Raw genomic sequence first — 16,607 nt, 5'->3', positions numbered from 1 at the left:
CCATTATTTCCCATACATTATTTTGCCCCTCACCCCACAGATAAACGAATTCAGGCCTATCCCAAAGCACGTGCTATTGTCATAAGACAAAGCCCACTTGCACCTAGGCCTAAATTAGCATGCCATTGTTCTACGGTATATCTTGACGTCATTGACCCCCATGAAACAGCGTTTGTGGAGGTCAATAGGCTTAGCTTGGCATTGGCCTACACTCGTCTTGAGCTCCACCCTTGCGGTGCTTAGTGAGGCAACCAATACTTCCCATTCCGTATCGATTCCTCGAGCCAGCCTTTCCAGTCCACCCCAACAAAGACTTTTTCGGGGCTTGATCCAAGACAGTCCTACTCCAAGGAAATCTGCAGGTATAGGGAGATGAACACTGCGTCTAAACTGCTGCATTTACCTTTAGTGGTTTCAAAAATCATTTCGAATGTCGGTGTTTACTTACCTGAAATAGACAAGACAAGTAAATAATAATTAGTTTAAAATCAATAACATCATGTGCTTTCTAACTATATCAATATTGAAATAAAGACAACAATGTAACATAAGAAATCACCAGAAACGCCTTCTCAGTTACTTTTCCGACCAATTACACTGCCACGCATCTCTCCATGTGATTTTGATATCGGTTATTGACATGACTTGCTGAAAGAAAGCTTTTTAAACCCATTCCAATTTCATTGTTTATAAAATAATGATGTACAGAAAATCGTTAGTTGCTACAGACTGATATAATAATGTAAGAATCATTGGTGGTACAGGAAACGATAAAGGATGCATGCTTAAGTCAACAAAGCGATATCGATCATGTGTGCACAGATGTATTTGCATGGACTATGTCTCTGCTGACAGAACTGTCAACCATCCACTTCTGGAGACAGCAATATCCTTCCTGGGACTATCTTTTGCTTAATGAAATGGCCAAGGAAAATGTATGCCATGACTAGGCCAGGGACCATTGTGCTTCGGTAGACAATTCATGCATGTTAAGAATTAGGCTATACAACAGCAGTTAGTAGCCAAATGGAAATTTTACAGAATTTTGCTCAAACCCCACACCTGCTGTAAGTTGAAAGCACAGGATAAGAAATGTACCATATCACCAGTTCTCTTGCCATGTTTGTTGACGAAGAGCACTTCTTGTATTGAATAGATATCTTCAAGCGAGTCCCAGGAAGGATATCGCTGTCTCCAGAAGTGAATGGTTGAGAGCGGAGACATAAGCCGTGCAAATACATCTGTGCACACATGATCGATATCACTTTGTTGACTTTAGCATGCATCCTTTATCAATGTATTTGATGTCCCTCCACCTCTGCAGTTAATTGTGAGAGCATTCCCACTGAAGGAGATCGGCTTGACTGTTCAAGAGAAATGTTGGGGTGTGGGGGGCGTTGGGCCTTGGCTTGACCTGTAGCAAAACCAGGACCAAGAAATTGTGTTTTTTCTTCTTAAAAGCTGGTTTGACCAAGACGACCAATGTCTCACAACAGATCCAAGCAGAATGTTCCTGTGTTAAAGGGGGACTATAGGCAGGAGCAGAGGGGCTAGTTTGGCCATCTTCAGGCGACTAATACACACAGCAAGGGCCCTGGGTCGTGTTTGATTCACCACTAATCATATTTCCAAAAAGTACAAGCATGAATAATTTTGTTGACTTTGAGATGGGAGAGACCCCTATTGGCGACTTTGTGCAACTATATCTTGCCTGCCTAGCTGCTGCCTATAGTGTCCCTTTAAAAGGCCTACGCTGTTCGTTAAAAATTGAAATATGAAATTGAATTTGAAGCATTCCAATTGCTTAAAATCGTACTGAATACAAATGTCAACCTTACCGTGGTGTTGACGGATAGACCACGTTTCAGCAAAGTTGCATGCATGATAGCTGCACCACAGCATTGTGTGTGAATGCATTTCTATTTTCCTAACCCACAAGTACAAACGGCGTACCCCTTTAAGACGAGAGCCTACTTCGAGAACCGGAAGACATCAATCAGTCTGACATTGTTCATCAATCAACGCAGTGGAAATGTGTCAATCTATAGACTTTGATATCGTCACTGACACAGTTGAAGGACCTCAGCAATTTACAATAACCTACTAAACATTTTATCGCATAGCTCTTATAACGATATTACGACAGATTACTGCGGATAAGTTTTAACCCATTGAGTAAACATTATATTGTGGAAGTTTAAAATGCTGAACCAGCAACCCATTCTCCCTGCGCATGATCGGAACTCTATATTTCTTGATGATGTTATTCCATCCCTGCTTCCCTCCTAGCCTCGACTAGGCCATTTGATTATCATGGGACTTTTAGCCCCTATGGTCACGTGAAAGTGTGTGACATGGTATTAAAACTGATACATTAAGACGTTTTGGGTGAAACTCTTCTGTCAAACTCTATTCTCGGACAAATTTGACCAACATAGCAACTCATCTCAATGCCAAACCATTATGTCCAACAACACTGAACCATTTTTCCTGCAAAGTGAACAACTTCCCCTCGGCCTCCCAAGTTATTGCGGCTCTCTTAACCTTCACAGGCCTTGTCTTCTCGTCCCCCATTAACTTAACTCCATGGCCTTGCCCACACAAGTAGGACCATAACAATGACACTTGCCAAACTAAATTGCTTATAAACCAGATTTCAGAAGTTGGCCACAAGCAAATGTCCTTGTGGCAAAAGCATTGTTTCCAAAGATTGCCGGAGGAACCAGCTACACAACAAAATGCTATCATAGCTCTTACGCAATCTCAAGTGACTTGACATAACATTAGCAAGCCGAAGAAAGGAAGACAAATGGTCAAGTGGAGGTTTCCACTAGACAGATTGCGCAATGACCTCCAGCAAGTCAATGAGACCACTTGAGGCTTTTCTCTCCGTGTAATCTGTGCCAGCCCATTACGTGTTTTCCTCTTGGCTATTGAAATGCCTGATGGAGTTTCGGTGTTTGGGGTCAGTTTCTAGTAGAGCCAATTTTTCTAATTGTGCCGATTAAAGGGGTGTTTTTCGTTACAATATGTTCCTGGTCATCAGCCTGCATGGATGGGGAGGCAGGGTGTCAACTCAGTCAGACACTTTTTTCCTCTTTAGTTCAGTGCCACTTAACTGTGTCAATTAGACAGATGTCTTCCCCACAATTGTAGGTTCGTAGTCCTTGGCCTGCATGGGTGGGGGGAAAGCCAAGTGTAAGCACAGTCAGACCCTGTTTTCCTCTTGGCCAACGAAACTGCCTGATGAAAGTTTGGTGTTGCTGGGGGTCAGTTTCTGGAAGAGCCAGTTCTAATTGTGTCAATAAGAGAGGTGTTTTCGTTACAGTTATATGTTCATGGTCGTCAGCCTGCATGGATGGGGAAGGTTGGGTGTCAACAAATTAGACCCTGTTTTCCTCTTGGCTATAGATCGAAAGTGTCTATTTAAGAACTTTTGGTGTCATAGAAGGTCAGTTTCTTGTAGAGCCAGGCCAGGTGTCAGCACACACACTATTTTCTCATGGCAACTGAAAACGGCTGATGAGTACTGGTGTGGTGAGGGTGAGTTTCTTGTTATGCAACTTGAGCGCTGTGAGCAAGGACTCTGTCCATGGAATAGCGCTATAAAAGAGACTATTATTATTATTATTATTATTAACTTAAACTGTGTTCATCGAGAGATGTCTTCCCTACAATCGTAGTTTCATGGTCTTTGGTCTGCATGGATGGGAAAGGGACAGTTGTAAGTGTTGTCGTTAAAGAGGAAGGGAAGAGAACGGAGAAGATAAAGGAGTTGACAAATTACACGATATATTTCAAGAGTTGTTCCGTTATTTCATTGTTTAGTTATTCAGCTGGCAGCAACTTCATTTCATTGGCGCCCAATGTAAAACGAGAGACGTTACCCCTGGTGGAGACCGTGAACACCACCAGAGACCACACGACTCAGAGATCAGCGCCGAGATCAAATCCACTGAAAGCCAATATTGCAAAGGTGACAAGGCTAGTGCGAAAACGGCGTCAGAAGGAAAGCAATCGTCGTGGACACAGCTGCTACTCCGCACAATATCGGTAAAACGATCCACACGGGGATGAAGAGATGATTGATGGTAGCAAAAGGAAGTCGGAGAATGTGACCAAATATCCCTGTGGGGGATTTATAGTTGTGATTAGGTAGTTGGAGGCAGAAGGGTCCGTCAGTGACTGGGTGAGAAAGCGTTGAAAGTTGCTTGGGTCAAATAGACACAAATTGGTAGAATTGCGTGCACATGCTCATCAGGGTTGAATTTAGTAATTTAAGTCTACACACAATGACACGTAGAACTTTAGATCTTGGACAAATGAATTTCGTTATTTCATAGGCTACCATTTAAAAAAAGTTCCTGTCTTTTCACAGTCTTTGTTGGAATGAGTCATAAAAGCAAGCCTTTGTATCTGGTGTCGATGCCAAGGCAAGCAAAAGACCTCACCAAGTGAGAAACATGAGTAGTATGGGGGAAGAGAATAGGAGGGACGAGCAGTAGAAATAAGTTGAATGCAGAGTTCTGTTCACTTCTTGTAATTTATAACACCCAAGTACACTCACAATCTGGGAAAACCAATTATGTGTGTTCCCAGTCTGGAGTCCAAAACCTGAATGCTACACAATAATATTAGATTCACCAAGAAAACCTGTTACAAACAACATAAGTTAGAGACAGAAATACAAACAATGGCAAACAGTAACATGTTTTGGAGTGGTCAATCCATAATCATAAACCTGCTAATTAATACTATTTTAATCCTTTGTTTTTTAAGTCCTAAATAGGCTGTGCTAAATCATGCTATGGTAGAATGAGAATGATTGAGACATGGATACAAAATAGATAGTTTGACAAATCATCAGAGATTTGCACCATAAAACAAGCAAAAATCCTCACTAAGTGAGAAACATGAGTAGCTTGTGCGGTGGTATCTGCATACCTGAACGAAAATGGGGTCACTACCCAATTAACCTAATTGGTAAATAACGGTAGTAGCATTTTAAAACGCGAATGGCAGGTTACTTTGAATTGAACAGGAAATATTCCCTGGAGAATAACACAGGCTGCTCTAAGCGCAGATTGAACGCTGAAGAAGAACAGGAATGACGTCTAGCCCCCTCTGCAACATTTGCACTTTTAAGTCCGAGATCCCAAATGCAGCCGATTTGTAATCTATCACTGTCAGACATCAGACGTCTGTTCAATTTTTTGGGAAAAGTTCGGGCGGTTGGCCAACAAAACAATTACTGACTGAGTAATGTTCGCAATGCTAAACGTTTCCTAATTTTTAATTTGGGGTACACTTCCGTGTTTGCTGTGGTAATTTACTGGCTCATGCATAAGAGTTGAAATTTTCACAATATTTCTTTTTGCGTTTGCCTCCCAAATCACGAAAATAAAACGGTCGCAAAGATTACCAGGTCTACAGTACGTAATTTTCTTCCTAACGATTATTATCTTGGCAGAGCAATCATAACAACAATGATACTCAGAAAAACGCAAATCTTTGACCCAATTTCTACCTATGGCTATTCAGAGCACTAATTATCACCACGGACTTCTCATACCGATTACCTAATTATTAGATTTAATTGATTTTTATTGCGTTGGTTTTTTAAGTGTTTCCAATGAACTGGTCCTGTCATATGACACATTTTCTTGAAACCATTAAGTGCCATGACACTCAGACAGATTGCATTTCTGGCAGCAACTTTACTCCTTAAAGGGGCAGTATAGACAGAAGCTAGCCAGGCAAGATAAAGTTACACAAAGTCGTCAATAGGGGTCTCTCACATCTCACAGTATGTCGAAATTATTCACGCTTGTACGAGGAATATATATAGTGCTGAATCTGACATGACCCAGGGCCTTTACTGTGCATATTAGTCACCTGAAGATGGCCACATTAACCCCTAACCAGGAATTACATGTACACCTCAAAGTCTTGTAATCTTTTGTGTATTTAGCTGAGAAAAGATGGACGCAATTTAGGAAACATCTAACTTATTCATCAATTAATCAATCAGCCAATCAAATATAATTGGATGAGTGATCCGTCAATCATCGGTCAGCCTCCTGATTTCACTTTTTCACCACATCGCTATTCCCTTTCACAATAGAATTCTATTGTGCATATCTTTGTGTGTACAGTTATAGTGTTTACTCCAATTCATAGGGGGCAGCACCACGATTACTTTTCGAAACTGGAGATTTTTTTCCACTTGTACGCGGGTTAGTGAAGTGAATAGGCTGCACGCCAGGACGTAATCAAACGAAATGAAATCAACTCGTCCAAGGTCGAAAAAATATACCAACAGGTGCGTACCGTGGAATTTTAATAGTGATCGGTTTCTGTGCGTTCACTGTGTGTATGGTGAAGCATCATCATTTACACTGAGTACCTTGGAAACAGCTTACAATTCTAGCCGATAAGGGTCTACAGTAGAACCTCTCTATTATTAAGGACACCCTTGGGACTAAAAGTACTTTCATATATAGAGAGGTGTCCTGATTACAGAGAGGTGTCCTGATCATATTGAATGGAAATGAGCAATTCGTAACAAAAATCAGTAAGTCAGTGTCCAGAATAGAGAGGGTGTCCTGCCAATAGAGGTGTCCGCTAAGGGAGGTTTCACTGCAAAAGCTAAATTTATCATCATTCTTCTTCTTGATGTTCACATGAAGTGGCCACAACTAGTCCGAAGTTCATAAATTTATCAAATTATTTTTTGGTTTTTCAAAAGCAAAAGTCGAGTGATGGAAGTAAACAACCTCATCAACTTCGTTAATCTTGGATCCTCCTGGATCCAAGATTGATCCACCCCTCATACCTACACTCTGAACTTTTGAACCCCAATTACCAGTAGCTGTCTTGAGACTCTAAACATGTTTACAATGGCTTGTTGGCGCTATTGGGTTGGCGCTATTGTCAGTTACCCAATCCACCTGGGTACATCCTTGATGTACGCCAGGAATGTTTTCTGGCGATTGAGCAGGGCAAGACAGGGTCCTACCAAATTTAGATGAGCCACCGGGGTGCCAGGGTGTGAAATAGTTGCACAGGCCGTGGCCTACTGCCGGGGAATAGCCACTGTCATGCATACCACTCTTGGGGTACTAAAGCCTATTAAAGCCACGTCGTCCGAGGAAAGGACAGGCCCATGCACTGACCCAACAAGGAGCCCTTGTTTAACATCCCCGCCCAACATTTAACATCATTTATTCGGTATGCCTTCAGGCTTCACAATCACAGTAGTATTCCGATGGAAAAACAAATCAAATGTTTCTTTTGACCCTTGGCTCCAAATGAACAACTGCCCACGGCTCCCTATGAACAGCAGTCATCGGCTCCCAATGAACAGCCACCCACAGCTCCCTATAAACAGTCGCCCTCTGCTCCCTATAAACAGTCGCCCTTAGCTCCCTATGAACAGCTGCACTTGGCTCCCTATAAACAGCTGCCCTTGGCTCCCTATGAACAACCACCCTCAGCTATCTATGAACAGCCTCCCTCAGCTCCCTATGAACAGCAGTCCACAGTTCCCTATGAACAGCCGCCCTTGGCTCCCTATGAACAGCAGTCCACAGCTCCCTATGAACAGCCACCTTCAGTTCCCTATGAAGAAATGCCCCCAGCTCCCTATAAACAGCCGCCCTTAGCTCCCTATGAACAGCCACCCTCAGCTCCCTATGAAGAAATGCCCTTCGCTCCCTTTGAACAGATGCAATGCATTAAGCAGAATGTTCGGCCAGATTTTTATCAACCCATCCCATATGTTATGAATCAGTTTACATTTTATTCATTTATAATTCTGGGCACCTGCAGAAGGAGTGCTGCTATATCTGGTTTCCAGGTGCAGAAAGACTAAACAGGCTGGTTAGCCTCCCCAGGGCTAGAGGACCACAACAACCAAGCAGTGAATTTTGCTTCAAAACTTACACCCGGATCCAGAGGAAGTTGAGCATTTCAATTTCATCTGGTGTCCTTATGATGGTCCAGTACTTTCGTAGACCCACTCAAAGATGTCCAAATAATATTTCTACTGGACTTTTTTTGGAGTATCCTGGTGATTTCTACCAACGTCTGATACATTTTCCTTTACAAAATCTGGCAGTCAAGGAGTATAGCAATAGCATTGGTCAAAAAGAGTATTGATACTCCAAAAGTGTACTCGCAGACCTGGGACTTACTTCGACAGTGCCAAATCCTGTGCAGTTTCATTGCTTCAGTCAGCGCTTCAAATTATTACACTAGCTAAAGAAAGATAGAATTTTTTTAAATTTCCGCCCCACCCACATAAGTTTTGGATCTGAAGTTTCATTCGTAATCCAACTTATTGAAAATGTGTGGCCTTATAAAATAGGTTCTACATCTAAACTGTCAAACCGCAGGGAATAAGTCCTCCACCAGCCATGCTGTTCATGAGGTCTTTCCTGATATCGCTATGCCATTACATCCTAAAATCATTAAATGATAATCACCAATCTATGTTTCCCCTCAACCCAATTTTACATAGCCGGAATTCATAGAAATGGATGATCAATATCATCACATTGTCCATACTCATTATTCAGACAGCAAACCAGAGCCAACACAATTACATGTAGTAATTTTCCAATCCTACAAAATGAAACAATTGTTTTTTTCTCAATCCAGTCAGAATTTCAATTAGAACTGAGACAGTAATAATTTACAGAATTGAGGAACTATTTAAGTGATGAACTGTTCCAATTGTACATGAGGACATCATCAGTGAGATCAGTGGCATAGTGGTTCTATAGAGCACTCAACTGGGCTCATAATCAGGAGGTCCTGGGTTCGATTCTTGGAATGATCACCGCTGTTTCGTCTTGTGCCTTTGAGCAAGGCATTTTTTGTGACTTACTTGCTTCTCTCCACCCAGGAGTAAGTGGGTACCTAGCTGGCAGAATGGCAAATTATGAAAGTTAGTCCTGAGTGCTGTATAGCTGCAGCTCGGACCTGTAATACTACTCGAGTAGAGCTTGAATCATGAATTCACAGGCCAATAGTGAGCGGTAATAATGTGAGCGACTGAAACCAGTTGATTTAGCGCTAAATGCAAGTCTCATAATTGAAAACATTGGGTCACGTACATGTATGATATTGGATGCTCTTTCTGAAGTTCGCAGCGTTCAACTCAAACATGAACAGGGTGATAGGATACCAGTATCTGATAGCGTACACCTTTTTGAGGGTATGTAAAACGTACTCCGATGGAGACCCCAGTGGCTGATGGTTTTTTAAGCAATATCTTCTAAATTAAATGATTTCTGAAGAGTCTGAGTTAAAAAATGTTGACCAGACAGGTTCAAAACAGTCAGTTACCAGACCAACATAAATTATGAAGAAATTGTTGTTTTTTTTAATCTGCAATTATACTGAATTGGTGGTCATTATATGATAATGATTTAGCTCGGTGAATAGGTTGTTACATACAATAACAAACTGTTATTTTTATTACAATTAGAATAGTAGAACAGGCTCTAGGAAAATTCGTCCCCGGAAAATTCGTCCCCGGAAAACTCGTCCCCGGAAAATTCGTCCCCTAGGAAAATTCGTCCCTGGAAAATTCGTCCCCGAGGAAAATTTGTCCCTGGAAAATTCGTCCCCGAGGAAAATTCGTCCCCAGATAATTCGTCCCCGCGGATAATTCGTCCCTGGAAAATTCGTCCCTGAGGAAAATTCGTACCCGGAATATACGTCCCCGAGGATAATTCGTCCCCGGAAAATTTAACAAAAGTTGAAAGTTTCTGACATTACTTTCTAGTAATAACTACTACCTACTCCTTTCGACTTTTCTCATTCAGTGTTATATCTCTATTTACTACCCTACTAGCTAGTTACCTACTCCACTTTTTTCATAGCAGGTGAGGTAGGCAGGCGATATAATTTGTTTTTCTTCAAATAAGTATTTTTACTGGTCAGAATGAAAGAAAAGCTCTAAATTCTTCAATAAAATATTTTGCCTGCCTACCTCTACCTACTATAAAAATAGTGGGGCAGGTAACTAGCTAGTAGAGTAGTAAAGAGAGATGTTACACTGAATGAGAAAAATCGAAAGTAGTAGGTATTACTACAGTCCATTCGACAAGACTTAAGGGTCTTAGAAAGTAAAGTCAGAAACTTTCAACTTTGTAAAAATTTTCTGGGGACGAATTATTCTCGGGGACAAATTTTCCTAGGGGACGAATTATCCGGGGACTAATTTTCCTCGGGGACGAATTATCCGGGGACGAATTATCCTCGGGGACGAATTATCTGGGGACGAATTTTCCTAGGGGACGAATTATCCTCGGGGACGAATTATCCGGGGACGAATTTTCCTTGGGGACGAATTATCCGGGGACGAATTTGCGGGGATGAATTATCCGGGGACGAATTATCCGGGGACGAATTTTCCTGTAACCAGTAGAACATGGCCCACATGTATGCAGAACAGCACAAGTACACTGCAATACCAATGCACTGTACATTGTACATGTTCATCATCACACACAGTACAATCACAGATCCAACCAAACAATGGACGAATTTCCTAAAGAAAAGCGATCCCATACATCACTCTTCACAGCGATAATAACTGCAAGATGCTGCAATAAAGCCACAATATAATCACCTGTCTGCAGGCTCCTTAAAGCACCGCGCAAATGAGCAATTTGCAACGCAGACCTGCGATTATAATAGCAGCAATATGCAACAAAAGGACTCATGTCTGCAGGTTCAAGTTGCAACCGGCAACTGCTTGGTTTGATACCGACCCTCAGGTTGCGACCTGCGATGATGACGGCAGATGAGCAATTATCGTTGCATGCAGTTTTTGCAGGTGGCGGTGATTTGAATCGCTCGTTCAGTCGTTGGCAGGCACATTACATGTAGTTGGTGTATAAATGCCTGCCCCAAGCAACAATTCCGACTGGCATTGATATCAAAACAAAGTGTCTGCTAAAGAAAAATATTTCCAGACGTTACACAACCAAAGAATAATATTTATGCTAGCCTCTCTTGATTGGGGATAAAAGTATTACTGTACACATCAAACACTAGAATACAATATTAGGCAACTAAGGAGATGGAATGCAGGGTTATTAGGTGTAGGGGAGACCTTGGTGATTGAAAATGGATTATGCTACTCCTTTATTCCTCTACCCTCCCCTACATCAAAATAACCACATTCAGTTAGAACTCTGTCCCTATACACTTGCAAGCTTTTTTGGAGTAAGATTGTAAGAGTTAGAATGTACTTGTTGAACTACTAAAACCACCGAAACACGCCAAAGATCAACCAGGGTCATCGAGAAAAACACTAGGACAATAGAATGCTCCAACATGCTGTGATTGAAATGTTCATAATGAATGTGCAGGGCTGACACCATTCTTTCTAACATTCTGAAATAAACCACAGCGAAAATTAGCCGAAAATATTTATGTAGTAAACTAATCGGGCAAAACATTCGATATTATATATTCGCCTATGCTATGGGAACAATCAGCGCAAACTTGCACATAAGATGAATTTTGCAGGTACATCTTGGCAGAGAATTTAGAGATGCAGGGAAGTTTATTTCGAAAGGTCGAAAATTCCATATATCGGGGTTCAGAAGGGGAGATGCCAGTGGATTTTTCAGGAAAACCGACCTTGTTTATACCGAAAATGAACTAATATCAACATTTTAACTTTTTTCCAAGCTCGAAAAATTTCATTTTAGTGCCCGTCTCAGTTTAGAGAATGGGAGAACTGACTGTCCGGCATGCAAATTTGCACTTCAAAGTTCAAAACCCTAACGAAAAAATGTTCTCTGTTAAAACTCAAAGACAGGGTCGGGGAGAACCAATCTATTCACTCAAAGACAGTCTGCAACCTAATCTGACAGAATTTTTAATGCAATTTATGTGAACTTGCCCACACAATGCCATCGGAACGTTTTAACCTTCTTTCCAGACATAAACTTCCTTGGGAAAGGGGTCAATTGTGCAAACTGGAATAATCAACTAAAGTGCTGACTGCCCTGTAAATGTTCAATCAAATTACTTGAACATGTCTACTAACCCATACCTGGACAAGCAGTTTTATTTTACACAGTGCAGGGATAGGCCTTCCTGGAATATTTTAAACTGGCACTACTGTTTTGGATTGTTGCCCAAATTAATGCGCTTTGCGCCTCACTTCAAAGGCTAAGCTCCGTTAACTTTAAAAGTTAACTACAAGCAGCTATCGGTACACAAAAAATATTTTCAGAATTCAATTGACTCCTGTCAAAATATATTTTTGGTTGCATTTGTTAAACAATTCTGTGAAGTGCATTGGCAAGAATGTTGGCTGTAGGGCAAAACTATAAGTTTTTAATCCAGCTGGGCCTACTTGAAATCCTGTAGTATTACTGGTCAACATTGAGTTACCTGTAGTGTAAAACCATAAGTCCTTGCAAGGAATGCTTATATATAAAACATGTACAACACACTGAAGGCCAATAAAAATCTTGGTATGGTATGATACAAGGTTGTTTTAAAACCAAGAAGACAATTTCACCCTAGAAAAGCTATCCCTCTCCCCAAGGCTTCTGCTAGACCGCTCACAGAATTAGATTTTCAAGTCTCCCACATACTGTATGATTTCTGGAGGGTCTATTTAGTTTTGAAAGAGATTTCCAATTTCAAAGTGTCCCTTCTTTAATTTCGAGTGTAAAAAAACATGCTTAGGCCTAGGGGCTTAACAGAAGCCGCTTCATGTATGTAGAGCACAAAAATCCCGCGGCCATAACTTTGGACATTCTCAAACCTGGAAAAAATATGGGGAACCAAAATGAAGGAGACGAATACTAAATTTGAAGAGCACCTAGAGCTGGAAAACGGACTCTGTAAACAAATTTGAAGCTAGGACTACATGTAGTATGCAACCCTCACAAAGAATTCATGGATATTTTCATGTTGGTCTGGGATTCCACAAAGAACCCTCTCTTTTACTGGTACATGTATACATTGTACTAAGACTTTTAACAGATCTTCGTGGAGGCTTTGGTTTGGCCCGGTTATTCAAAGTGCAGCTAACTGCCAACGGCGCTCTGGTGGCCACTAAACAGGGTTAGCTGCCGCACTGCTACTGGCAAGTTAGGGAAACCTCAAGGGCTCTGCTATGGGGTTCCACCAAGTTTTAGTGGCGACCGCTCAGCTAACCACGCCACTGCCCACTGGACAGACGGATATACAATGAGTTTACACAGCAAAGCTTAAAGATTGGGCTTGGGTCACAAATATGACATGTACGCAATCCATTTCCTGTGAGGGCTACATTTTCAAGACAAAAAAGGCGCTTACTTTTCATATTCCACATTGTCTATTTTGCACCTATCATCCATCACGGACTTCCAATTTTTCCCGTGTTTACATGTCGTGAGTAAAATTATATCCTCATTGTTATGAATGTGATATAGCGCATTCCTAGTCTCGGAACCTATTCCTATAAGGTATCGCTTTCCTTTAAAAGCGAGGAGGTATTGCCGTTTTGGGGGGACATTGTTCGCAAGTAGCGACCCCTTTTCTCCCCCTTTTAAGGGATGCTCTTTAGAAAATAGCGGTATGGAGATATCGAACCCTGTTCTAAACTTCCGTGTAGAAATACTGGCTTTAGCTAACATAGCTTCACCTATATCAAACCCTAAATTTTCAGAGTATTCCGGCCAAGTTCCAGAATACAAATTGAAAATTATATGATTTTTTCCATTATTCCAAAGAAGTAAGTTGTTGAGTTTCAACTGAACGCCTTTTATGTAATCCTTACTTAATGTATCACGATCTAGTGTGTCAATGGACAGAACAAAAATACACGCTTCTTTCGGATTAGTCGTATAGTATCGGGACTCTCGTAAATTTGTCAAAATTTTGCTGTAACTGTTTGAAAGACGATCCTGAGTGGGGTAAACGAAAACTTTGAAATCTTTTTGACAGATCGAGAAATCAAAACATGTCTCCATTCTACAGCGGCCGCGCTTTTCTGTGACGCGCCCCGTGTCCCGCCTTTGTCGCGGGGAGATGTGCATGTCCCTGTCACTCCGGAAATCCTCAAAATCCACATAGGATCGACTAGGGACAGCCGACCTTTCAGTCCGAACCAACAGGGCTTCTTTCTTGTGGAGATCGCCATCTTGTACACTGTGAAAATGCACACCATAGAAATAGTAGCAACTAAGCAGCGTAACTCCTATTACACAAACCGTAAGATACCGCTTTTTCGCCTGCATCGAGTTTTGGTCATCGTCTACCCGATTATTACACTTATATCCACATTGGGATTTTAATTTAGGAGAAATCAACACAAAAACACGGAGCTCATTCACACGAAAGACAAGGCTTCGGCCATTTTGAATTTCATTCAGTCATGTGCATGGCGGCAGTTTGAAGAGCTCCCATCTGGAGCCGTTCTAACAAAGCCGTCTTATCAAACAATGCAGCAATATTTTGCTTCAAGTTTTCTGTAAGAGGGAGATTTGGTACTCCGCTATTCAATCAATTAGTTTTTATCACATTTCGAGTCATAATCATTCATTTATAGGGGGGATTCCCAACTTTGCCCTAACAATACGCTCAGAAACTCCGTTTTCAATAATGACGTAGGGGGATTCCCAGGAGGTTGACTCATTTGTGATTGCAGTGACACCTATCAAGCTTTGAATGGCTTGAATAATTTCTGCTCCTCTTGGGGTATGACTATAAATGTTAAGAAGACAAAAGTTCTCATATTTAATAAGGCAGGAAGAATTGATAAATCTGTCTTCATGATTGGTCAACACCAGCTGGAAAATGTTGGTAAATACAAATATCTTGGTATTACTTTTCAAGCCTCCGGCGTTTTTGCTGAGGCAAAGCGTGATCTTCATAACAAAGCCCTTAAAGCTTTTTTTAAATTAAGGCGTATCTTTAGCTCTCAGCTTCCAAATGTCTCAACCTTACTCCATATATTTGACCACACTATACAGCCAATACTTTTATATGGCAGTGATATTTGGGGATGTTTTAACCCTATGTCCTCAAAAGTTAAAAGAGAGAGAGAATTTAAGATTGATAAGGGATTCGAAAATCTCCCCTGTGAGAACCTTCACATGAAGTTCTGTAAATATGTACTGGGTGTTAACACAAATGCCACAAATCTGGCCGTGTATGGCGAGTTGGGCAGACATCCACTGTATTTAATGATAGCCAAATCTATGTTCTCTTTCTGGCTAAGGCTTGAATCCTTGTCTCTCAACACAGTGGATGGGGAAATTAGTTCGAAGTCTATTTTAACCAGTGCCTTACAAGTTAGTAAGGATCTAGACAACAAAGGAAAACAGTCTTGGTTTTCTTGTATAAAATTTATTTGTGGTTGTCTGAATCTGGATGCAAACAATGCTGAAAGTGTTTCAACCTCCAGTCTTGTTCATAAAGTAGGTGAAGAATTTTACAGAAAGTGGAAGCTAGAAATTTGGGATGATTCTCGGAATCCAAATGCTAAAAACAAATTACGCACTTATAGGTCCTTCAAAACGCAACTCTGCTGTGAGAAATATCTGACTTCAATTTCAAGTTTTTCTTTAAGAAGATCCCTTTGTTGTTTCCGCATTAGCTGTCACGATCTAGCCATTGAAAGAGGTAGATACAAAAAACTTAAAGTTGAAGAGAGGGTGTGTTCTTGTGATGGGACTTCAATAGAAGACGAGGTTCACTTTCTAACTGCCTGCCCAAAATATGATGCTTCAAGGAACGATTTTTTCTCAGTTATCAATGAGAACAACATCAACTTTTCAGGTCTCTCACCAGGAAATAAGTTTATCTGGCTTCTTTCAAATGAGGACCCTGGAATTTGTCAGAAGCTATCATCATTTTTACAGAAATGCTTTTCTGATCGCATAAAATAAGGACCTCCTCTCTCCCACCTACTAGTATCTACTCCAGGTTTGACCCCGGTAGTAGACTTTATATTGTTACTTTTGTCATGTATCCTTTGTATGTCTTATGTACTTTCAATCAAAATCATTGTATTTCTATTGTACCATGTGTACCTTTGCCCTCCGGGCCTCTTGATTAATAAACTTGATTGATGATTAATATCAAACATTGAAAGAACTGAAATAGTCTACAAATAATGGAAAAATCTAAGAACCTCCTGCATTAAAGGCAACTCTAATTAATTGATCCCACACCAATTAGCTGAATTAATCAGCTTGATTAAATGTGGTCAAAGCAGTCTGCCTGTTTAATTAGCGATTAAATCAATCAGTCTGATTAAGAATCACCAATTGATCAATTAATTTTCCCCAACGCCAACCGTCTCCGGGTTGGCCGTTGCCTCGGTCTTGAACTGAACTGAAGACAAAGTCACAACCAGAACGGTTTGAAGGACGCTTTTCTATACTCATCTGAAATGCTCAAACTTTAAGAAATGACCCTAGTGACTTGTTTGATAATCACTATGGTCTTGAAAAGATGAAAGTGCTTCTTGAAATGCACATGGATGCCAGTAGTGGCAGTACCATTGTACAGTTGACCAGCCCCAGCCCCACCTTTTGCACAAGCTCCCACACATATAGCATTCAAAGCTGGGGAGTGGG

The 16,607-nt window shown here is 41.0% G+C and overlaps 1 protein-coding gene across 2 annotated transcripts in view; it reads right to left on the bottom strand.

Annotated features, from left to right (window-relative positions):
• LOC135502896 (exostosin-1-like) overlaps window positions 1–14,365 on the bottom strand; it is an 89,707-nt gene extending 75,342 nt beyond the window's left edge. For both annotated transcript variants that reach the window (XR_010449836.1, XM_064796084.1), the window contains exon 1: window positions 13,339–14,365. Coding sequence is in view for 1 of the 2 variants with exons in the window: in XM_064796084.1 (XP_064652154.1) it covers window positions 13,339–14,261 (923 nt within the window). In the remaining variant the exon portion in view is untranslated. The remainder of the gene's footprint in view (window positions 1–13,338) is intronic.
• Window positions 14,366–16,607: the final 2,242 nt, after the last annotated feature.

The sequence above is a fragment of the Lineus longissimus genome, chromosome 19 (genome assembly GCF_910592395.1).
Source record: "Lineus longissimus chromosome 19, tnLinLong1.2, whole genome shotgun sequence".
Taxonomy (NCBI): Eukaryota; Metazoa; Nemertea; class Pilidiophora; order Heteronemertea; family Lineidae; genus Lineus; species Lineus longissimus.
Note: the sequence above shows the minus strand (reverse complement) of the source record. Positions and strands in the feature narration are given on the sequence as shown.